Raw genomic sequence first — 24,453 nt, forward strand, 5'->3', positions numbered from 1 at the left:
CTAGTTGTGTACATCCTGCCAAAATGGTTTGTCCATAGCTGCAACAGAGCTCCCGTTATCGACATCACAATCCCTGCTGCCCAGTGCCGCACGCGTCCTGCGAACCTAGAACGTCAGCTGCATTGCCCCGCAAACCGGAGCTCCAATGACCGATCCCTTTCACTGAGATGTGCCCTTGGTGGTCCTCTACAACCCCTAAAAGCGGTTCGGCCAGAAGAGCATCGACACCGACAACGTTATGGTCGCTGCGTCGCTGCCCCCTTATCTGGGTGTGTTCGGCGCGTGCACCCGAAATTCATTCGTGTTCCGGTCAATCCAGTAGTGCTTCTGATGCACCAACCGCGTTACGGTGTGTTACATCACATCTTCTATGAGGGTTCCCTCGAATCTGCAGCGACGCTACCAAAGAACGCAATCCCAACTTCCAATATCGTTGCACAATCTTGCCAAAAGTTCCAACCAATTGATCTCCTATTTAGGATGTTTACATGTTAGCCCCTACCTTCTATAGTTAATTATGTTCCATCTCTTATTATTCAAATAGAATTCATCTATTCAAATCTTATTCAGCGAATTTCATTCAAATCCAAGCAACACTATGAATTCACCTAAATCTCGTACCATATCCAACCATAGCACTTCTTTATGATGTGATGCCTCTGTTTGATGTACTGTTCTTAGTTGTTTGTATTTTCTCTTTTGTCGGTTATTCCTGCGAGTAGACGACTACGTTCTGAAGCAGTACGAGGATCTCCAGGAGCAACAGTTCGAGATAATTGAGCAACATCATAAAGGCAAATGTCCTTGAACATTTTGCACCTACTTTTATAAAGTTTTGTTTTACAAATTGCATGCTCGTCAAACATGATATCTTATGAATAGGGTTTACTAGTTTTCCCCTATTTTCCTTGTATCCGTAGAATGGTGATCATGGTTTGGGTAGAAAATGCTTAGTGTCGCTTATTCATGGGTAGAATAGGCAAAGGATGTTTTGTTTAATAATGCATGATGATAACCTTGATAAAGATGCTTAAGACTCATGGAAGTTAGGGTTTGGGCAAGTTTGGTTTGATGGTTGGCCTGTGGATGTGTTCCAGGCAGATTGTCGGTTTTGTCGGATATTAGTTATCTCGCTGAGCTGGTTGAAGGCGGTCTTGCCCAGACCATATTAAGGACCGGTTCATGGAGCGACCACCCATGAAAACAATACAACCACAAGTCTGGTATGGGACGGGCCTAGCCGAGTAATTTGCTATCCTCTCAGCATTGTGAAGATCATTTGGTGGTACGGGAATGGAAGGGTGTACTTCCTGGAACCGTAAGGCGCAAGAGGAGGCTTCTGGGGTGGAGGGTGTACTTCACTTATGTACGACGGTGAAACCTCAGCGGATCGACGCGTACTGAGAGAAGCGTTGGAAAGGCTTTGCAGTGGATTCCTAGCGCACACCTCAGAAGTGTGTAAGAGTCATCTGTCGGCCAACGGGTACTCGGCAAAATAGGAAGATACGTCTTGTATGTAAAGTGTACAACCTCTGCAGAGTGAAAACTGAATATTCAGCCGTGCTCACGGTTATGAGCGGTATGGACCCTTACATGATTAGTCGGGTGGTTTCTGATGGTTTGGATGGTCTTTGGTTGGTTCGGGTGGATCACAGTGGTGGGAACTGTGATTCAACCTTAGATTTTTTTTATAGAGGTGGATGGAATCTCAGATGAGGAGCAAGGTGGTTAGAACCTTGGCTCAAGTTTTAAAAGATCTTTCACATAATAAATGTTGCTTTTATATCTATTTTACTACTAAAATGGCATTTATGCAAACAAACCCCTGAGTTAAGCTATTCTTAATATTGGCCTCATGTCATACTTTCCCACACTTGCGGAGTACGATATGTACCCACACTTGCTATTTCCAATAATAAATGCTGCTCAGTTGAGAAGACTACAAGGAGACCAAGCGTTTCAGGTCGCGTTGCTCCCAGTCGATTGCCTGTGGTGTATCCAGAAGATCCATAGGAGCCCTCTTGTGTTCTTCCGCTGTTGAGTAAACTCTGGTATTTATTTCAATAAAGTTGTTTTGTTCAATATAGAACTGTATATCACTTATATGTCACCGTATGTATGATGAAACTGATCCTGGTATACATGTGGATTGCACCCGGTGATTTTTCTGAAAAACCGGGCATGACACATAACTACAATGTTACTAGCAAATCTCATGAGTCATGCATGCAGGAGCATGTAACCAGTTTTAACTATGTAGGACCAACATATCATGTACGGAGCAGAAATTATCTTACATGCCCAAATATTTCCTTCAGTTTCTTTTTCAATTCATCAAACTTTGTTCCAAAGTGATCAGTTTTGTTTCCTGTTCTGTGGATTAACAAAGAAATTTATATTTTCACGATGAGTCAATGATAAATCGCTGTGGTGTGTATGATGTTATCCTTCCCATGATCTTTTCAATCATTGGGAAGGATTCACACCAGTTGAGAGCTGGGAGGATGTCATAAAGTAATAGTGGTAAATTTTCCCAAGCAAGTAAAACAATGTAAACTTACTCGATATCCAGCTGGTTGCTTCACACGAGAAAGAGGATGAGGAAATTCACTAGTTGGCCTGAATAAGCAGCATAAGTTAGATCCCCAAATGATAATATGCCTCAGCAAATTTATGCTCTTCAAAGAGGAAGCAGGCTAACGGAGACTCACGTCCATGGCATGGTAAAGAATATATGAATGGGTACTTTTAGTGCTTCCGCCACATGCGTATGTCCTGAACAATATTAAGGTCAGCAGGATAAACATGCTCTTAATTGTTCGTACAAGAGAATTAATATAAACCAATATCAATCATGAGAAAGAAAAATATGCAGGAAGGAACTAATAAAGTAACATTGAGCCGTTAAATGTAATACTGACGAGTAAGCAATCCTGTTTGCATTATTTCAGATATATTTGCATGTTCATGAGATTTTTCATGTACTACTTTGGAAATAACCAATTGCCTTATCAGACAGGGCATGAGCTGCTAAGTATATCAAAAATCTGTAAAAAAGAGATGGGCAGGCCTGATGCGATGCCACTAACAGTCCAGGCCTGGGTGGTGCCTTTTGGCCAAACTGAACTGTGCTTCTTGCCAGCCTGGCCAAAGCACGGCCTCTTTTTGCTCGTGTTTCAGAAAAATCAAGGTCAACCAAAGCAAAGCTAGCAGGAAGCTCTTCCTCTTGTGATGTTTATGTAGTTTTATATGTACTTTCAGATTACGCTTTTCTACTCTATTGAAAGATTCTAAATTCAAAAGGTAAAAGGAACAACAGTTCACATTTCCATAATTCCAAACCTAAATAAAGCCATAACATGAAAAGGAGGTACCTCTAGAAGAAGGATGAAACGGAAAGATAATGTACAGATGCTAAGTGTGTTACAAAATCTGTAATGATGCTTAAATCATTAGGGGCAAACACCATCGCGAGGATAACCGGACGGTGGCTGCTGCTTGGGATGAGAGGAAGACTACAGATGAGGGTGACAAGTTTGAGACAGGGTCTAGATTAATCCATCTTCATTGCTTACTCTGAAATAGGTGCAATGGCCTCCTTTATATAGGAGCGGGCCCTAACAATTCAAATATAATATTATCTCTAATTGATAACAAATCTAATCAAATCTTATCTTCTAACTTCAATATAACAACTAACTTATTTAGAGATAAAACCTAAACTGACTTTTAGGATTGCTGACGCCACGCATACTGTTACGTGAACAGTAGCGCTGCACAAAACAAAATCAGTCTTTCTATTGATCGCATGGCCAAGGGAAAGATCATCATGACAAAGAAATAATTTTCATCTACAATTGAATCAATCTAAAATAAAGTAAAACTAAATGAGAGTTGTGCACTTTCTTATCCCAGAAACTTTTTTTCCTTTGCTCAAACTTGGCCCTAGTGCTGAATGTAATTTTAGTAATGAACTTTGCTTTCAGTCTTGGAAATAAAGCAGCGCAAAGCATAAAGAATTACATCAATGTAAACAAGATACACTGACCATATGCAGGTGGGTTCGCAATAATTGCATCCACTTTGAAAGGAATCTTGGTGTCAGGATCAGGATCCTTGCATGCAGGCAGCAATGAAAATATAATATCTTTAATCTGTTTCCTTTGAATAGCAATTTCTGATGGGCCTGAAGGTAGGAATCCTTTATTCTTCACCATATCTGCTCAAATTATGAACGTACCAAACACATTAATCTTCAATTAATGGAAAAATATGGAAATGAGTTCTTCACAAAAAAAAAAAAAGACATACATTCCGCAAGTATTTTGGGGTCTCCACCTAGTGGGTAAAACTCCAGGCCAGCTGTTAGTACAAACTCCTTAAAGTTGGCATGGGTTGCTAATCTCACTCGGTGTCCATAATCCTGAAACAAATATCAGAAAAATGACCACAGTCATACTGGAAACCAAAAAAGTGTGGCGGTTCAGCTGGAAGAACCATAACAGAGGAAGAAAAAAGAGAGAGCATGAGATTCAGAACGATTTTAGTGTAGGCCTAACCTGTAAGCGTTTTCCTATAGCAACAAATGGCTGAACATCTCCCCGTGTACCCACAATAAGTATAACTATTTGCATAGGAGGCCTGTATGGTATGTCTAATCCATCCAATGAGTCATCAACAGTGACGTCAGCATAGCCATCCTCTGTTCCAACACCAACTGTATCTTCCAGACCACTTGGCACATCAACAACCACAGTTCCATCATCTTTCACAATAGCAATACGATTTAGCATTTTGAGCTGCATAAGGCAGGAGAAAAGTAAGGTGGCGAAAAGATCAAGAACAAAATTCGGCAGCCAGATACAAATAAGTTATTATCTAGAATTCTAGCGGTTTCAATCTACCATATGGTATATCACAACATACTAAAACATACAAAATTTATTCCACATCCTCAAGTCTGTCTAAATTAGGCTAACTCAAGACTCAGCCCAATTCAGACACATGAGTTTGCATGTTAGAAGAAAGTAAGAGTTTGCAAATAGGAGGTATAGACCTAGGTAACATTTTAGCAGGACTTGTATAGATACAGTCTATGTTGCTGTATAATTACTATTTTCAGTTGCAAGTTTCACATATTCCCTTTGTGTTCTCTAGAGAGCCTTGTATGATAGAGCCTGTTTTCTTTAAGTTTATAATTTTCCCATAAACTGAAGGGTAGTTTTTCATTTAGAAAGTTGATAACCAGTTTCTTCCAACTAGCAAGCCAATGAACTGACCCACTAAACCAAAGAGTGAAGATGCTCCAAAAGCTCAGAGTGCTATTTACTTATTTGTGTGTAGTGGGAGGGGGGTGGAGGTAGCTCTGGGGCTTTGTTCATCCTAGTCCTACTGTTATGACTGGCAAGGTGTATAGCCGGCGCAACAAAGGTGGCTAGCAGCGACCAGGGGAGAGTCCAGCACCTGCACTAGAGCATATCCAGTCGGCTAGGGGAATAGATTCATTTAAATTAGAGGTAAAGGGTTCGAGATAGATTTAGTTTAAATTAGAGATAGATACTAGAGAGAATATTGTGGGCCGGCTGGGATCATGTCCAGCCGGCATATATAGGAGAGCACCTCCTGGCTGAACAGATCAATAAAGAATTCATCTTCCTCCTCTCTCCTCTTTTCCTCCCTCTCGGCTGCTTCTCTCTGTCCCTCTCTTTCTGATCTGTTCTCCTGGCACCCTCTATGGCTCCCCCCCCCCCCCTCCCTCACCCGTGATTACCAGCGGGTCACTCAAGCCGAGATCGGCTGTGAAGCACAGGTATTATCTGAGAAGAACAGGTTCTATCACCTACCTTTGCCATCTTGCAACCAAGAAGCCCTAACTTCTTACTAGAGTATATTGAATCAAAACACTATTCCTGAAAGCTAGAAATATGGAGTAGCCAATTGATAATTCGCACACGATATCATGTACAGGTTCTCATCACTTCCAAATAGATTTCACATTGTATTTAAAATATCATTCTCAAACAAACAAATTATTACTTTCATACAGAAGTTAACGCAATCTAAATGTCCTGCATGATGAAAAGCTTATTTTTCAGTACAGAAGCAACAAAGAAATAAGAGAGATGAGATATAGGCACCTTCTTTTTTATAGGAATCTTTTCATCAAATAACTGTCTAGCAGGATCATCAGCTGGATTATTTTGTCGGCGTCGCTCAGTTCTTGATCGTTGCAAATTTGATGGTCCAGCAGTTTCATTGGTTATTTCGTCATTTTTAATCACTCCTGGCATGGTGCTTGATCTAGGGAGGATTCTGTCATCTATTGGGAAAAAGATGATTGATTAAGAATCATGTCAACAGGAAAAAATGGATAGCATTTTTAGTTTCCATTTTCACAACTCAAATTAAAAGGAGACTACCGACAAAAAAAAACAAATATCACATGTTCTGTACTTCTGTGTATTCCCCTCCCCAAATATGGGTCCTACTGTAGTTTAAAGTTTTCTGCAGCAAGCTATCCTTTACAGTTGCTGCAACTTAAATCCTACTTATACTTGAGACGTTTAGGCTCAGTACTAATGTTATTGATGTTCAATATAACCTAAAACTACAATAACAACAACTAAGCATTTTACTCCCAAGCAATTTGGGGTAGGCTAGAGATGAAACCCACAAGATCCAACATAAAAGGTACTAGTAATAGTACGAGACAATTCAATGCAACCCACTAACATTTTGTCGCTAGGGACCACAAAAGACATGTACGTATAGCAGGATGAGATGGCCCTGTATGTCCACGTAGCAAGACGTGTCAACCTTAGCAAACCCAATTTCATCAAAAGACATCATATCAACATGCCATAGCACCTAACTTTGAAGCCATGTCTCATTGAACTGTAGTTAGCGACAGGAAAGAGGAAAAGGTGTTTCTCTTCACCCCTTTTGGGCAGTATTTTTTTTCACAAATCAGTGTTTATCATCTTTTCAAACTAAAGCATGATAAGTCGAAAGCTCTGGATTCAAAATTTTAGGTAAAGCTAGATAAAATGGCACTAGCTAGATTTTGTTACAGTGTGACATTATCACATTAGACATTTCTTAGAATCACCAGCACTTATGTACCCAAGAAAATGGAGCACATGTCAGGCATGTCTTGGCCAGTTACAAAATTCTACTAATATAGTCTGAGCCAAGCAATATCGCCCTTTGTTGCAATTGCAAACCTGTCTGATAGTGTAAATAAAATTGCAACAAATTGTCTCCAGGTTTGGTTACTAATTTTATAACTATCACTTCAGCAATAGCAGTTTCAGCATGACCTATCAATCCAAGCAGTTCAATTTTCTGTGTAGGTTTAAATACCCACCATTGTTCCAAAACGAAAAGAGTCCAGCATAAATACCCACCAGAACCAAGATCACCCAACCAAAATCACCCTGCATGACTGCCGTTGGCCATTCCTCAGACTGATGCCTAAGTTAGTACATGGGCAGCAAACATGATGCGCAAATGCGGCAATTCCAGCAAAAGCATGTCTAGCAAGGGCGACCTTATTCCATCAGTCACAGGGCTGATCACACTCACCACACCTCCCCCTGCACCAAAACCAGTTCGACCCGTAACAGTGCACAACAAGATTCGGACGCACTGCGCACGCGCAAAAACCTCATGGACGAGGATCTGCAAAACGTTTCACCAGAACCCCAGCCTGACGAACCCAGGGCGAGCTCCCCACCCCAGAGCGTGCAGGCATCCATCCTACTAGAGCAGAGATTTAACCCAGCACGGCGAAGCGACCACGAGCAGGGATCGGAGGAGGCGGTCAGGGAGACAAAAGCGAACCGAGTCCCACCCGCCCGCCCCGCGGACAACACCCTGGGACGGCGGCGCGGACCCCCAACACAAGCGGAAACAAAAGGCGACGAGTTAGGAGATCACCTGCGGAGGAGGACGCAACCGCCGCGGCGGCGGCGGGGCAGTCCCCGTTGGCAGCGGCCGCCGCTTCCCCCACGGCGCTGCCGCTCTCCTCGGCCGCCATTTATCTGCAGCCCGGCCGATGCCCGCCGCGGCGGCTCCGGAAGGCCCTGGAACCGCTGAACCCGCGAAGACCGATCCCTCCAAATCTTGTATGGTTCCTTGCTTCGCCAGTTCGCCCTCCCGCTCTCGCCTCGCTTTTCCGGTGGGGGCAATCGCGGAGATGGCTCGCCTTGCGCCGCGCCGCGCCGGAAAGCCAAGCTAAAGCGGCCGATGCGGTGCCGGTGCTTCGCTGTGATTTTTCTTTCTTTTTTGCCTTTATTATTTTCTATCTTCCCAATCCCATGTTCGAGCGAGAGATGCATCAGAATAAAGCAAGCACACCATGTCCCTTGACTTGTAGCCAAGACACGTCAGCACAATCCTCCTACGTGGAAGAGTGAGAGAAGGGGAGAGAGCCTGCACGCGCCAGGCTGCACGGGAAAAGAGGCTCTCGCTGCGCCGGGCTTTTAGCCTTTTATACGGTTTGCCCGCATACCGTATAAAAGAAATCTGATCCGATGGATACAAATAAGTTTGAATGTTGTATGCAATATTTTAATTTGCTCCGATAGATATATGTTTATGTATCTGTTTAGGTAGGTGGACTCATTTATTAGTGATATGTAATTATTTTTATATAAGTAATCAATTATAGTCCCAACTTTTATATTTATTTACACAGCTCGAATTCGGTCAGTTAAATAGAAATTTGATTCAGACTGTCCAAACATATATAATCAACATAAATATTATTTTTCTCAACAAATATAATTTCGTTCAATATGTTTTCTCTCAACTTATATATATGATTTATACAAACAAATAATCATACTCTAAATAGTCGACATGGAGCACGTTGTGTGGGCCTTCTACTTTCTTCCTCTATCCATCTTTTCCTGGACGTTTTTCGAGCAGCACAATGCTTGAACAACAATTATCTCTGAAAAAATGGCATGTAGTGTTTGGTATACAATATGCAGCACAATGCTTGAGCAGGAACAAGAACTTCTATGCTGAATTAGTGATTGTCAATCATATTTTTTGCAGGGGAATGGATCCATCTTCGTCCTCAGATGATTCATACGAACTGAATCCAACCATTCACTTGTAGGTTAATTTGCTTTAACGTTGCAAGCACGCAAGTAGTTCCAAGTGCATTTCTTTAGTTCCCTTCTCCTCAGAGGCAACATGGTAGCCACAAAGATGGTGCTCAGTGTCGATCAACATGTCTCAAATGGCCTTGAATTAATTAAATACTTGTGTGCTTCTGTACAACCAACCTAATTGCCAAGCTATTGTATGGCTTGTCTACAATCTTAGTCTCCAAATGATAGCCAAGCTTATCGAACTTGCTCTAACAGAGCTGAGCAGGGAAAAAAGAACCTTTTTTTTCCTCGATGATTGCTCGAGTCTGACCCGATCTTCTGGTTACGGAGATGCGTGTGGCGTATGGATCCTCTGACTTCACGGTGAAGTGAAGTCACTGTGAACCGTTGGATCGCTGATGAACGAGTAGGATGCGATACTACAATATTCGACGTTATTGTACTGTTCATCACCTCACAGGTCATTATTCCTACCTGACTTCACCTGGGTGAAGTTAGAGGATTTTGATCCGTGTGGTGTGACGACTGACGAGGGGGTGAATAGGAAGTGAAAGTGGTAGTGGCAGTATGTTGCCTACCTTGCCTCGCCTCGCCCACAATGACGATGAGTAGTGTGCCCTCTGTCAAGACCCTTGTCGTCAGGATATGCCGTCACCCCTTCATATTCTTACCTCATTCTCATCGCTCGGAAGCCTAGCTCAGCTCTATCCTAAATTGGGGAGCCCACAGGTCCCACACCTCTTGATCTACGGCAAGAGAATGACAGGGATGAGGAGGGGCTGAGGCCACGATTGTTTATTTGGGTTCGGTTGTTTTTGGGATGGCGCCCCACTTTCTCCTTTTTCGTTTTAGTGGTTGGTTGATTTGGATGAGTTGATATGTTGGTTGTTTCAAAAAAAAAATTTATTGAAAGTTAGATGCTTTTGGTAGCTCCACTTGTTAGTGCATTAAACTTTGCAAGCTTTTTGGCAGCTTGCCAAAATTAGGCTTACAAGTGGGGCGGGCCGCGTCACCAACCCGCTGGGCTGGCCCTCACCGTAAGCCCGTATAGCTTCGCAAATCAGCCCGCTTCAATGCAGCGAGTCTATTTTGCCACCGTCAAGAAGTGACTTTGTTTATTTGCCTCTCTAGTTCATAGTCATTAACTCAGATGATCTCATATTTTATTGACATGAGTGAAATCGCCATTAAAAAGTCAACCTTTCCCATGGCAAATAATATTTATTCTCTATGGGGGCAGACCACCAGTTCCCAGTGGCGCTTAAGCATCTAGTTCCCTAATTCATGTTTTGGTAATTAATGATAATATGTATTTTGTGGACTTACATGTTTAAATGAGTTGTGAAAAAAGTTAGTTACAAAGATGTTGCGAAGCTAGAAATGCATGAGTGGAAAACATGAAAATGCCTAGCTTAAGGTGAAAGTATAATTGTAGGGCATTTTATGTTGCCGATCAAACGAGATTAGAGAAGAGAAATTGACCGGATTGATATGATAAGTATCGTACTATTAAGAGGGGTTGATGTGCATTTACTTAATATATCTATAGTGCTATAATTGCTCAAACTTGCATTTCATATAGTGTCGAAAATTTAGTTTGAGAGAAACCAAAGGAAGGCAGTACTATTCCAGTTTCATGTGTGGCGGTCAGACCGCCGGCATGACCGGTCTGACCGTCAAACGAATAGAGTGGTTTGTCCCCCTGGTCTTTGTGGCGATCAAATCGCATGGCATGACCGGTCTAACCGTAGTATAAACTTGGTCGATGCTTAAATCCCGGTCTGACCGAGGAGTGTGCCGGTCTGACCGAATAGTGTGCCGGTCTGACCGCCAAACGAATAGAGGTGTTTGGACCCTTTGGTCTGGCTGGCGATCTGACCGCTGGCATGGTTGGTCTGACCGCCCTGGGAACAGAGAGTTTTTGGCACTCTGTTCTCTGCTCGTGGTCTGATCGTGAGGGTTCACGGTCTGACCGACAGACGTATGTCAGTTTCATTATCATGCCTTTAATAGCCATTGTAATAACGATGGTCTGACCGCTGATTGAGCTGCGGTCTGAGCGCCTAGTGCGCAGAGATGTCAAATCAAATGCAACGGCCACATTTTCGAGTGTGGGCTATCAATAAGAGCTTGGCTGGTTCAAGGAACCTCTCTAGCATTTCATTACAACTCTTTTGAGCTCTTTCCTTCATCCTCTCCCTCTCTTGGCTTAGTGATTGCATTTTTTAGAGTGTGAGAGCATCTAGTGCATAACTTTGAAGAATTTGAGCATTGAAACACTAGTGATCCTTCAAGCAAGCGTCATTGACTTGTTACTCTTGGGGGTTGCCGCCTCCTAGATGGTTTGGAGGTTGTTACGTTGTTGAGCCCTTCAAAGAAGATTGTGAAGGAGCCACGTCGGTGATTGTGAGAGGCCTTGAGCACGCCTTGCCAGAGAGCCAAAGTGCTACTCTAGTGGAATCGAGGTATTGAGTAGTTCTTGTTCTATTCCTGCTTAAGATCAAGTTGCTCGGTGTGAGCCCTTTTTTCTTTTGAGAATTGGCACTTGATAGAGAAGCGGTTAGAAGCTTGAACTCAGATCAACGTGGATTAGGGGTGATCAGCAAATCACTGATACCACAGAAAAAAATTCTTGTGTCATCCTTCAGTAATTTACTTTGAGCAAATTTACTTTATGCAATTTATCTTTCTAGAATATAAATTGTTGTATGTCACTCTAGGATTGCAAACCTTGAAATAGCTTTTAGTTGTCTTCATATCACTCTAGTGATCTTTAGTTAGTTTCCACAAGTTTTCTTGATCATTTAACATTTAGTTTTAAAACCGCCTATTCACCCCGCTCTAATCGGTATCCTAGATCGTAAAGGCATTGCGATCCCGCAAAGCAGCCACACAACATCGTGAGAGAGGCCGCCACTGCCCCATGGTGGATCCTTGCCACCAGCCTCCTCTACCTTGTTTGTTGCCTCATTCACCGCCCCCATCACCTGTGTGAAACCAAGTTAAATATGCCTTAGTTTACTTGTGATGAGTGAATTACATTGGTATTTATTTGGTTTGATGATCTTTGATTTTGCATAAGCTTTAATGTGATTTGAATTGATTTGGGATTTTATTTGAGCATTTTGATTATGGACTAACTGAAATTAGAGTTGGAGATATGTGTTTGCTTGTCTTATGGTGTTCAAGTGATGGATTATCAGTCGACGGTGGGATGATCAAGTCGAAGCGAAGTGTTTGGTGCCGGACGATCAAGGAGGCTGGGCAGAGTTAATGGTGATTTTAGCTGAACACGTGGAGATCAAGCAAAGTATGGAAAACGGATGAAGACGGCGTGTTAACAAAGTCAAACAAAGGGGATACTAGTGCAAGTGACAAGGTGACTCGAGAGATCGTAAGTGAGAGAGATTGGACGGCGGTCAGGATCATAAGACGGAGTAAACACGTTGACATTGGAGCGTTTGTTTAAGGTGTAAGCAAGTGAGGAGTTACGCTTTGAGAAACATACTAGGGTTTCATGGTTTGGCCTAAAAATTGTGAGATGACTGGAGGAGTACGTGACACAATCGCGAAGCTTGCGTCGAGGTGAAGTTAAGTCATGAAGGCGTCACGGTTGTCCGATGAATAAAGAAGAAAATAGACTAAAATACCCTTAGTATTAGGTAGGAGTGTACTACAAAAGATGAATATTTTGGGGAAAAAAATTAGGAAACTAAGGAGTCAAATTTTCTAGGCTCATAAATAGAGGGGTATGGCTATGGGAGGATATGAATCAACCATTTTGAGTTCCTTGTTGAAAGGATAATGATGTCGCCTAGAGGTGGGGTGAATAGGCGTTTTTACAAAAATTTGTCCCGTTTTACCGTTGGCCTAAACTTGCAGCGGAATATAAACTAGCGGGTTTTTCATAAGTGAAAAACCTAAATATGTTAGGCTCAACTAGTGCACAAACACCCTAAATAAGTGTGAAAGTTATAATCCTAAGGTGACAAAAATTACTCTAATCTAGCAAGAGATATGCAATAAAACTTAAATTGAAAAAGGCTGAAAATACTGTTTATATGCCTGAAATTACTGTTCATCCGGAGTATTCGGTGTAGTCCGGATACTCCGGTGTGTACAGGTTCAGAAACTCCGGTAAAGTTCGGATTCTCCGGGTTCTGTACAGAACTGAGCCCGAAACTGAATAAAAATGATGGATAGAGAGTTCTAGCTCAAACCAAGTGATGTCGTGTATTCCTGGAGATGATTCCAAGTAGATTCACGGAGAACCTACACTCAAATACACACAAATAAGTAGATCGAGCAATATGCACAAAGATTTGAGCAAGAACATAAAAGTAAAGAAACAAGAGAGGAGACACAAATATTTGTTTCCCGAAGTTCGGATTCACCACCGTGAATCCTACGTCTCCGTTGAGGAAGCTCCAACGAGCCGGCTCTCTCTCAACCGCTTTCCTCGATCCACTAGCTTTATCTCTAACCTTTCGGAGGCGAGATCGACCTTCACAACTTTCCCGCGGCTCACCACACATGCGGGAGCTCACCGGGCAACACCTAGCCTGCTAGGAGGCTTCACCTCCAAGAGTAACAAACGCAATCGAACTTCTTGCCGATGAACTCGAGTGCTCAAGAATGAATTTAGCTCACTTGCACTCAATCTTCCAATCTCTCAACCCAACTCACTTTTCTTCTCAAATCACACACTAGAATAGAGTGGGAGAGGTTCTTTTGGCTCTAGAGGATGTTCTTTTCGTGCCCTTGCAGCAGCCCCAAAGGATGGGGTGAGTGGGGTATAAATAGCCCACTTCAAAAAACTAACCGTTAGGCTCTTTTCTGGACTTTACCGGAGAATCTGGCCTACACCGGAGTCTCCGGCCACTCCAGGTACCGGAGAATCCGGTCTTCACCGGAGTCTCCGAGTACAGCACAGCTGACCTCCGAAAAACGGCGATAACTTTTGATCCCGAAGTCCGATTTCGACGATTTTGGACTCTATGGAAAGCTTATTCAGAGGGCTATACATCCAAACTGAATTCATGACCTAAAACATATATGATCAAATTAGAAACACTCCAAAACCTATTTTGGACACTTCCACACTTTCCGCTCCGGACTCTTAACAACAAACTCTCACTTTGGGTTTGGTTGTGAACTCTTGAGCACTGAGACACAACAATTAGCTCACGTTGCATCCCTCTTAATAGTGCGGCATACCTATACTCAACTTCAAAGATAAAACTCGTTTGAACCACTTTGAGCTTTTGAAAAACTTTCAAGTACCGCTTCTTTCTTCCAAACCTTGAGGGTTGCCAACTTTTATATATTCTTCACTTTATCTCTTCTTGATTCTTCATATGATTGATGTAAATCATCCATAGCTTCTCATGGCCTCGCACGGTCCATTGGCGCAAAGCCTTTACTCGCTCTTCACCACCGCCTTCGTCCTTCGGCGCTAAGCCATTTGCTTGCCCTTCACCACGGATGGTCCATCGCAGCCGAGTCTTGCTTGCTCTTCACCGTCTTGCCATAGAAAACCACTTTGTATTCAACATCTTCAAGAAATTCATTTTATCAAATATGGAGTCCACTCTTGTTCTTCACTCTTGGCATATATGATTTCAATTCAACTTATGTCTTCTTATGGATCCTAACCCCAACTCACTCTCAAGCACAAAGCACATAGGTTAGTCCATAAAACCTAAATGACAACATTTATACCTTAAGTTACTTGATCTCCATAAGTAACTTATTAGCCTTCATGCATATTGTCAATCTTCATATAGAACCTAACCTCACTCGTTCTTAAACACATAGTACATGGGTTAGTCTATAAAACTCTATTAACAAGTCATACCTTTAGTTACTTGATCTCCACAAGTAACTTAGCCTTCAAGCTTATTGCCAGTCTTATTGAGCTTCTTCTTCTTCTTATGAGCATCACTAAAATCTCTATGACTTTTAATGCAATTCTTTGAATTCATGGTATTTCTCAAAGAATCCATGCTTCATTATTTATGCATCTCCTATAGAATAACCTAATAGCAAATCTCAATATGATTGTTAGTCTATAGGCATTGTCATCACTTACTCGAGCATCACCTAGAGCTTATTCATCTTGATGCATTTTCAATCTTTTCATTTACCTAGAGCTCATGGATATCTCCCATCCATGCATCACCTACAGAACAACCTACTAACAAACTCAACACCATTGTTAGTCCATAGGTATTATCATTAATTACCAAAATCACACATAGGGGCTAGATGCACTTTCACTTGTGCCATCCATATGAGAGCTTTGTGCTAGAGTTTTAGAGGAGGGGAAAATGAGTGCTTAGCTTATGTATTAGATGAGAGTTTTGTGAGAAAAAAATCTTTGTAATTTGTCTAAAATAGGGCTAACCTTTGCTGCAATAAAGTTTATTTTTTTTATGTTATTGTGCTCACCTCCTTCTAGTTTTGCTCTATTGTTTCCCTTGCAAGTTTGTAAGTTTTTCGGTTTCGGGAATTGATTTTCGTTTTGATTTTTGGTTGAAATTTCAGCACCTTGTGTGGTCATTTTTCTTGTTGTTACAGGCATAAATTTCGCTTACACACACATATGTGATGAGGTCTTGAATTCTTTTATTTCTAGATAATCAACTTGGAGAGTTTCGTTGCTCGATGTTAATCTTTTATTGTTTCTTTACAAATTATGATCTTTCGAGTGCTAAGACACATGAATTGATTTTAAATGGAACTATGGTTCATTTAATAACTGTGGAGTCATGTTGTCTCGATTTTCTCTTATTGAAGCTTCTCTCTATTTTCGCTTCCGCTTGAGTTTTGAGGTGTATTGAATGATACAAATAGGAGAAGATTATCGATTTTACAAGAAATTTATTGAGACACTTATTTACCTCCCTCCAGTCGCTAATCTCGTTCCTACAGCCAGCAAGCCCTCCATAGCCACCTTTCCTCATTAGGATCTTTTGCCTCCTTAATCGTCTGCGCGCCTTTCGCCACCGCCCACGATGTCATGACCTCCCCCACTTGTGCCTTTGCTGCCGTTCCTCCTCCTGCTGCTTTCTCTGCTGTCGTCTCACCGGTAAGTGCATTTGCAGGTTCATTTTAGCTGTGGATCTGGTAGTCTTCTTGATTCATTGCTAGAGCATTCAACAACACTTGAAAAGGTTGTCGGTGTTGATTTATTGAATATTTCAATAGTTGCATTGCTTCAGATGTAAATATAGTGCATTGCTTCATATGTAAATTTATTGAATCTTCATTTGTTTAGTGGCGTGATTTCGTTCTTATACAGCAGAATAGATCTGCCAAGCGATTGAAGTCTAGCACTGGTCAGGTGCAAATCTAGTGTTTGCACTCTGAATTCAGACACAAGAGTGTAAACAAGCAGTAACCATGCTGTTCATTTGCACTACTCTAGTTCTGCATAGTGCATAGTTGCATTGCTACAGATGTAATTAAACTGTTGAGATCCTCACGAGCTCTGTGTGAACAAGTTGCTCCGTGGAAAGTTCTGTCAATTTAGTATTAGTATAAATGATTGAAGGAGGAAATGTTTCTCTCTGCTATTTGTACGTATAATCTACATATAGCAGATTTTGAAACCAAAAATTGTCAGGCAGGCCAAGGTGAAAAGTGGCAATTTATTTAACATGAATTTGATTCATGTGTTGCAAAGTTTTGCCTGTGATCACTACCATTCAGTAACTGAAATCAGGTACCATGAACGAACTGAACGTGATCTGAAATAGACTTGAGTCAAATGGGCTTTACTGGGCAGGGATCATTCTGTCAAATACAAAGTCAGCCAACTTGTTCATTGTGCCTGTACTGTTCTGAACAAAACATTTGTATTCCAATCTTTTAATTCAGAACATGTTCAGAACAATGCTTACTCTATCATTGCAGCGGTATATTCAGTGTGATGTTGCTGAAAAATTTAGTTGACAATCTTTTATATCTAGAACATGTTCAGAACAGTGCTTTCTCTGTGATTGCAGCGGTGTGATGTTGCTGAAAAAATTAGTTGACAAAAGAACAGTGCTTTTGTTGAGTTGTCCACTCATTCTTCAAACTAGAGAATAGTGGGGCCTTTAAGTTCATAATGCCGGGGAAAGTTACTCAGATTTCAATCTTTTGTTCCCTTTTGGCCTTCTCAGCCCGGTGACGCATCGCCATGACTTTTGGCTAGGACTGGTTGAGGGCTGGCTGCAAGGGTGGTTGTGTCGTCGGTGGTACTGAGCTGTATATGTGACAATGGCTTGATTCAACAATAAAGCATGTAGATTAAGTTGGAGGCTCATCTGTCAAGGGATAGTCGAGAGGCGAAGCTTTGGCGTCTAACTCAAACGGTGACCTGAAGGTCAAGCAGGTATAGCTGTCTGACTGCATTTAGTCTAGAAATATCATCCCAAACTGACCCAAATATTGTAATACTTTAGGCTCACAATTTTAAGCCAAAAATAGTAGCTCTGTATTCCTAATTTGTATGCTCAAAGCATTGGTTGTTACATACTGGTCTAATCTTACCTGACACTTCAAAAATTCCTGAATGCCAATCTCACATCATCACAGGAGAAAGAGCTATCTAATGCTGCTGGGAAGCTCGCGGAGTGCCAAAAAGACCATCGTTAACCTCGGTCATCAGCTCAAATCACTAACAGACCTTGATGGTGTGGCATCGGAGCCTGAAAACCTGGAATACAAGGGCACGCACTTGGACTTTAGAGATGGTGATGATGGGCTGCTCTGCAGACATTTTTTCTCGAATACGCAGGGGAAGTGCGTATCATTATATTAAAGAAGAAGAAGGGTATAAACCCAAGAACACCCATACACACTCACACCAAAGGCTATTTACCGACGCGCCTGTGAATAAAACACAAAAACGACCATAAAACAACCTAATCACTAGAAACTAGGGCAGTAAGGAGGGAAAGTCCTCGAGCCCCAGCCATCACCCAGAATTGCACCTCCTCCTCGGCAAGCAGCAAGGCTGCAGCCAAGCTAGGGGCAATTCCGTTGAAAACACATCGATTCCGGTGCTTCCAAAGGGTCTAGGCACCCATAATGACCAGAGAATTAAGGCCTTTTTTCACCTACCCATTAACAGTAGCCCTTGCCTTACACCACCAGTCTTCAAAGGCTCCATCATCAACTGAAGGTGACAGAGCATGAAGATCAAATCGCCTCAAGAGACTAAACCAAAATTGCCTCGCAAAAACACAAGTGGTGAGCAGGTGATCAATTGTTTCAGCATCCTGGTCACAGTGAGGGCAACGGGTTGGATGAGGCAAATTCCGTCGAGCAAGCCGGTTTGCAGTCCAACACCTTTTGTGCATCAGTAACCAAAGGAAGAAACGACATTTGCCTGGTGCCCAAGATTTCCAAATGCACTCCCAAGACTGAAAAAGGACAGAACCCTGGAAAAAGTTTGCATAAGCCGATTTGGCCGAGTATTGTCCTGATGTAGAAAGCCACCAACGATGAATGTCTTGTTCCCCCGGCTGCAAAACAACCTCAGACAACCGATCCCAAAGATCAAGAAACTCGGCTAGCACACCAACAGTCATAGCACCTTGGATATCATGAATCCAAAAATTATTTGTTAAAGCCTCACGGACTGTGCGCGTATTGGCTCTCCTTTTGGAAACTGCAGCAAATAAGTTGGGTGCGAGATCAACAATTCGTTGTCCCTGCACCCACCTGTCTTTCCAAAACAAAGTGTGTGCACCATCTCCAATCTCAGTTACGATCGCCATGGAAAAGAAAGCATGAACACACTCTTGCACTTGGATCGGAAAAAAAGACCAAGGCCTATTGGGCTCTGTTTTCTGCAACACAACCATCTCATCTTAAGAGCCCAACCAAGTCTTTGAAGATTAGAAATACCCAAACCGCCAAGCTCTCGAGGCCGCTGCACTTTGTCCCAAGCAATGAGACAATGACCCCCTCTAACATCTTTTCTTCCTCTCCAAAGAAAACCCCGCCGAATCTTATCAATTGCTTTTATAGCCCAAACTGGAAGATCAAAGGCCATGGTTAGGTAAACAAGCATGGCTGTGAGGACATGCTGCACCTGAATAACCCGATTAGCCCTGGTCATAAGATCAGCCTTCCACCCAGGCACTTGATTTGCAATTCAGTCAATACAAGGTTGCAACCGAGTTTTTGTCAATTTTCTCAAGGAGAGAGGTAACCCAAGATATTTGCAAGGGAGTTCTTGCAGCTCACATGGTAGATGTTCCTGAATTACTGCAACATCCATCTCAGAGCACTGAATAGGGAAAACACAGCTCTTATGCACATTAGTTTTAAGTCCTGAGGCTTCTCCAAACAGGTTCAGGATGTCAAGCATAAGTTCAATATCATTACGACCCGGCCGAAGAAAAAGAACCACATCATCCGCATATAATGAAATCCGATGTTGGATTGTCCTAGTTGATAAAGGTTGCAGCATACCTTCTTCAAATGCTCGAGACACCATGTGACTGAGAATATCCATAACCAAAATAAAGAGCATAGGAGACAAGGGATCGCCTTGTCGTAAACCTCGCCAGTGTATGATAACCTCACCGGGGATTCCATTCAACATAATCTGAGTCAAAGAGGAAGCCAACAGTCCACTGATCATATCACACCAAATTGGTCCGAAACCTAATTTCTTCAAGACCTCAAGGAGGAAGGGCCAAGAAACCGAATCAAAAGCTTTTGAGATATCCAACTTAAGAAGAATTCAGTGCTGTTTTTGTTGATGCAAGTATCTCGCGGTTTGTTGCAAAAACATGAAGTTATCCTGTATGAATCGGCCCTTGATAAAAGCACTCTGATTGGGGGTGACTAAGTGTTGTAGCCAACCAGCCAACCGATTGGCCAAAAGCTTAGTACCAAGTTTTGAGAAACTGTGCACAAGACTTATAGGTCGGAAATCATTAACATGACTAACCTCATCTCTTTTTGGTAGAAGAGTAATATAGGCTTTATTGAGCAACCAAAAATTCCTGAATTTCCTGCTCCAAATAGCCGAAATGGCAGCCATGATATCATCCATAATAATCGGCCAACAAGATTTGTAAAAGCGCCCTGTAAAACCATCCGGCCCCGGCGCCGTATCAGAAGGAATTTGTTTGATTGTATTCCAAACCTCCTCTTCAGAAATAGGGGCATCAAGATCAGCTAGATCATGGGATTCAATGCCTAACAAAACAAGATTGATAGTGTTGACCCGATCCCCATAAGAACCGAGCAAATTGCTATATAAATCAAGAATCACCTTAGCTTTGTCCTCATGGCTAGTGAGGACTTTATCATTCGAAACCAGCTTGGATATGAAGTTTTTCCTCTTACGATGACGCGCGTGGAGATGAAATAAAGCTATGTTGGCATTTCCATCTTTAAGCCAACTAATACAGGAACGATTCCTAGCTATAGTCCGCATGAGCGAAGCCAAAGCAAGGCAGTGCTTTTTGAGGCAATTTCGAAGCCAAATCTCTGAAGCGGAAAGAGTGCGGCTATCTTGCGCAATTTCCAACTGATGCAAAACCTCTTTGGCAAGACCAAGCTGCGATCGAACATGACCAACCTTTCTTTGACTCCAACTCTGAAGACCTCGAGTAGCAGCTCTGAATGTTAAAGAAAGGGTCTCCATGGGGTAGGAGCACGCGATTACAAAACTCCAAGCATGCTCAACCGCCTCATGAACCCCGTCCAAATTTGGCCAAAAGGATTCAAAGTGGAATATTCTCTTTCCGGACTTGTTATCTCTCAGCCCAAGAAGAAGAGGACAGTGATCTGAATCTTCTATTGCAGCACTTTGCAACAAGCAATTTGGGAAAAGCTCCTCCCAATCCACCGAATGAAGAACACTATCAAGCTTGACAAGTGTAGGAGAATCCTGGCCATTAGTCCAAGTAAACTTTCGGCCATGCAAAGGCGCTCCTCCAGCTAGCAGTTTTAAAGGAAGAGTGGTCCACGACCTGTGCCTTCTTGTCCTTTGTTGCTCAAGTCTATAACCTTTCTTGCCAGGGGAATGTAATTGTCGATACCTCGATTCGATCGAGGGTAGATAAATCCGTTATCCCCGGGGGATTGATTTTACGGTTGGGTTCTTATGGCACCACCAAGCTAGAAATCGACAAGACGAGACCTTTCCCTCATTGAGATTCAATGTATAGGGGAATCGAACCCCACCAACAAGGCTGTGCTCAATGATAGCTTTCTCAGGGAACAACTGCTATCACAACAAAAGGTTCACAGATCACTTCAAGTCTTTAAAAAAGGGACACTCTGGCCAGTTGAACCTTGCTAAAATGCCTCATTTCATTTCAATATCGCCAGACCTTGACCTTCCTTGTCATTTTAAATGGTTGGGTGCAAACCCGCATTGTCGTGAGGCAATTCTTTGAGAGCCAAATAAAAAATTAGGTGCCTGAACCGACCCATCATAGCACGATTAAGGTTGGCATTGTTCTTATCTTTATCTTTATAGATAAGGTTGAAATCGCCCACTACAACCCATGGACCCAAACAAGATGCTCGAATATCCCGAAGCTTGAGCAGGAATGCAATCTTGTTGTCATTCCCTTGTGGCCCATAGATGCAAGTTAACCACCAAGGTTGCTGATCCACAGGGCAAAACTGAATTGTAGCACTAAAAGCATCAATCCGACTGCTGCCAATAGGGCCAAGGCCATTCCGCCATACAATTAGAATTCCTCGACTAGTACCGACCGCAGGAAGCTCCACAACATTTCCAAAATCTGAATCGAGCATAGAAAGAATCATCTACTGAGAAATAGCAGCCATTTTGGTCTCTTGGAGACAAATGACGTCCGCCCTTGATGAATGCACCATGGCACGAACCGAGTCCTGTCGAGCTGAAGAATTTAGGCCCTGAACATTCCAAATAATGATGTTTGACGGATTCATCATGAACCAAATAATAAAAAAATGACCGAGATTCAACAGCATTAAGGACTTGCGGCCGGCTCGACCCCATCCAGTGGGGGAGTCCAGCCAAACAAGGCTGCCAGCGCTTGTATGTGAGAATCAGATAACGGTTGGGCGAAGATCTTGGCATAATCATCCAAAGCTTGTTGGCTAATTGCTATCTCTCCCCTGATAAGATCCAGCGATCTCATGACTCGTTTTTTTAGCTCGATTAGGCTCAGGTTCCGTCGGAAATTCCACCCCAACACCAGCCACACGCCGACTGCGACGTGGAGTAGTGCTAGGTGGGAGAGTTTTTTTGCCTTCTCTTGGAAACATGAGGCGTTGGGATCAATCCAGAAGTCTTCAAAGTAAGCCGTTTGATGAAGTTGTGATGAGCTTTCCGCGGGGAAGAATTCCGAGGAGCCGACGCTGCAGGAGTAGCCAGCTCTTCCCTCCCATTCCTGTTGATAAGCTTGCGGCGCCGAACATAAACCCGAAGAATAGGCGCCCGAGCCTGGACAGTCGTCCTGGGAGATGTCCATTGCGTGGCCTCAACATTAGAAGAAAGAGGCAATGGTTCTGGATCAGAGACAGCCACAGGCGTGCGCGGCACCTCACAGGACTCGACCTCAGTTGGCGCAGGAGAACAGAGCTTGGCATCAGCGACAGAGTTTGGTTCTGTGTTGGTCTTCAGAATCCTCAGGCCAGGGGAGAGAGGGCCGGTATCATCATCCAGGAAAGCAACCAAAACGGGCTCATCAACTGGGTGCGGAACAATGCGGGCCTCAAATGGATCTGAGGAAGGGGCAGCAAGAGGCCCAACACCCAGGAAAGCAACCGAATTGGGCTCATCAACTGGAATGATATGATTTTCAGAACTAGCCGCATCACGGTTGGACTCGACCTCCCGGTCATTAGCAGGGGCAGGCGGTGGGTGCACACCATGCAGATGGACCAAGTCTTGGCAACGGATTGCAGCCTTCGTGTTAAATGTGACGGCCGCCGAAGAGGCAAGCTGCTCAACAATCGTGGCATCCAACAAAGCAGTCGCATGGGGCCCTGAGGAAGCCGCCTGGCCATCAATATATTCCACACGAAACGAGGAGACCAAAGTGCATGGGGACTCTGAGTTGGAACCAGAGGCAGCATCCATGTGGCGCTTAGCAGTTGATCTTGATCCCAGCCGTCCATGCACCGAAACACACGGGCCTTCGCTAGGATTGCCGGCAATGTCTCGGGGCAAAGCACCACGCCGGCGATGACGACGACGTCTGCGCCGACCTTCGTCGTCCTCGGCCGGAGGAGAAGGAGGAGGATCATCCATCATCGGCTGGAGGACAGGCCTGACCGAGATGTCAATTGGATAGACCAGGACACGTTTAATCGGTGGGTCTTCCTCGACAGCGACCGGTGGCTCGGCGATGAGAAGCTCCATCGAATCAGTCGTCATCCCCAAATGTCGGAGTTTTCGGGGGGTTTGACATCTATTAGTAGCTACTTGAGCAAAACAAGAAAGTGAAATCCGATGAGAGTATTGTGCATAAATTATGTGACAGTTCCTGGATGTTGTCAGTTGTTACCTGATGGTAGACCGGTGCACATTTACAGAATCAGGTTCTCCCAACTTTTATGTTCCTGCTGCCTTCATAGTGTAGTGCTACAGGTTTGCGCCAAATTTATTGTTTGTAAGATTGCTGGGAATGTTTTACGCTGAATTCTGTGTCGCACCAATTTCATCATCTTGTCTTTTCAAGCTAGGGAAGGATTTAACTGCGAGCTTTTTAGGGAAATGAAACTTTGTTTTTTTACCCTTTGTTATCTTTTGCTTTCAAGCTAGGAACTGAAATGACTGAAACAAGTAATAGAACTCTTCGAACCCGTAAAGAAGTACTATGGAGGTTATGGATCCCCCCCACCCCCCCCTCCTTTTTCCCGATCATGTGGCTCCTGTAATATCCTGTCCAGTACATTGCATTGAAGTAAAACCCATATACGGGAGATAATCTCGTCTACAAGGTGCTCGAAAGCTCTAATTAAGAACTTCCTTTTCTTTTTTGCTAATTATTTGAAACTATATCGGTCATTCTGAGTTCAGTTGTCACAGTAGCACTGAAACTGCGACACTGTTGCAACATTGTCTGAAACTTACCTTTCTTTGACCTGACAATTTTTTTAACACATCAACTGCAGGCTGCAGCTGGTCTCGGATGCTGAGATCCCAGAGCCGCACTGTTCACTGCGGCTCGCAACTGGCAAGGTTCTTTGTCTTCCACACCTCTCAGTTCCGATCATGCCAAGCTGGTGCATTCAGCAAGAAAATTCAGGAACTTGAAACTGAAACCATGGCATTCCTAATGCAGACATCCTCGAGCAGAATGTCGCCCTGACGAAG

The 24,453-nt window shown here is 43.1% G+C and overlaps 1 protein-coding gene across 3 annotated transcripts in view; it reads right to left on the reverse strand.

Annotated features, from left to right (window-relative positions):
- Window positions 1-8,336, reverse strand: part of LOC133888923 (sterol 3-beta-glucosyltransferase UGT80A2-like) — a 28,515-nt gene extending 20,179 nt beyond the window's left edge. For 2 of the 3 annotated variants that reach the window (XM_062329319.1, XM_062329318.1), the window contains exons 1-7: window positions 7,939-8,336; window positions 6,138-6,319; window positions 4,560-4,799; window positions 4,312-4,423; window positions 4,049-4,219; window positions 2,712-2,775; window positions 2,562-2,619 (exon numbers count right to left, since the gene is read on the reverse strand). In XM_062329319.1, the coding sequence (XP_062185303.1) occupies window positions 2,562-2,619; window positions 2,712-2,775; window positions 4,049-4,219; window positions 4,312-4,423; window positions 4,560-4,799; window positions 6,138-6,319; window positions 7,939-8,038 (927 nt within the window). In that variant the 5' untranslated portion in view covers window positions 8,039-8,336. The remainder of the gene's footprint in view (window positions 1-2,561; window positions 2,620-2,711; window positions 2,776-4,048; window positions 4,220-4,311; window positions 4,424-4,559; window positions 4,800-6,137; window positions 6,320-7,938) is intronic. The other variant, XM_062329317.1, reaches the window with a different exon arrangement.
- Window positions 8,337-24,453: the final 16,117 nt, after the last annotated feature.

The sequence above is a fragment of the Phragmites australis genome, chromosome 13 (assembly GCF_958298935.1).
Source record: "Phragmites australis chromosome 13, lpPhrAust1.1, whole genome shotgun sequence".
In the NCBI taxonomy this organism is placed as follows: Eukaryota; Viridiplantae; Streptophyta; class Magnoliopsida; order Poales; family Poaceae; genus Phragmites; species Phragmites australis.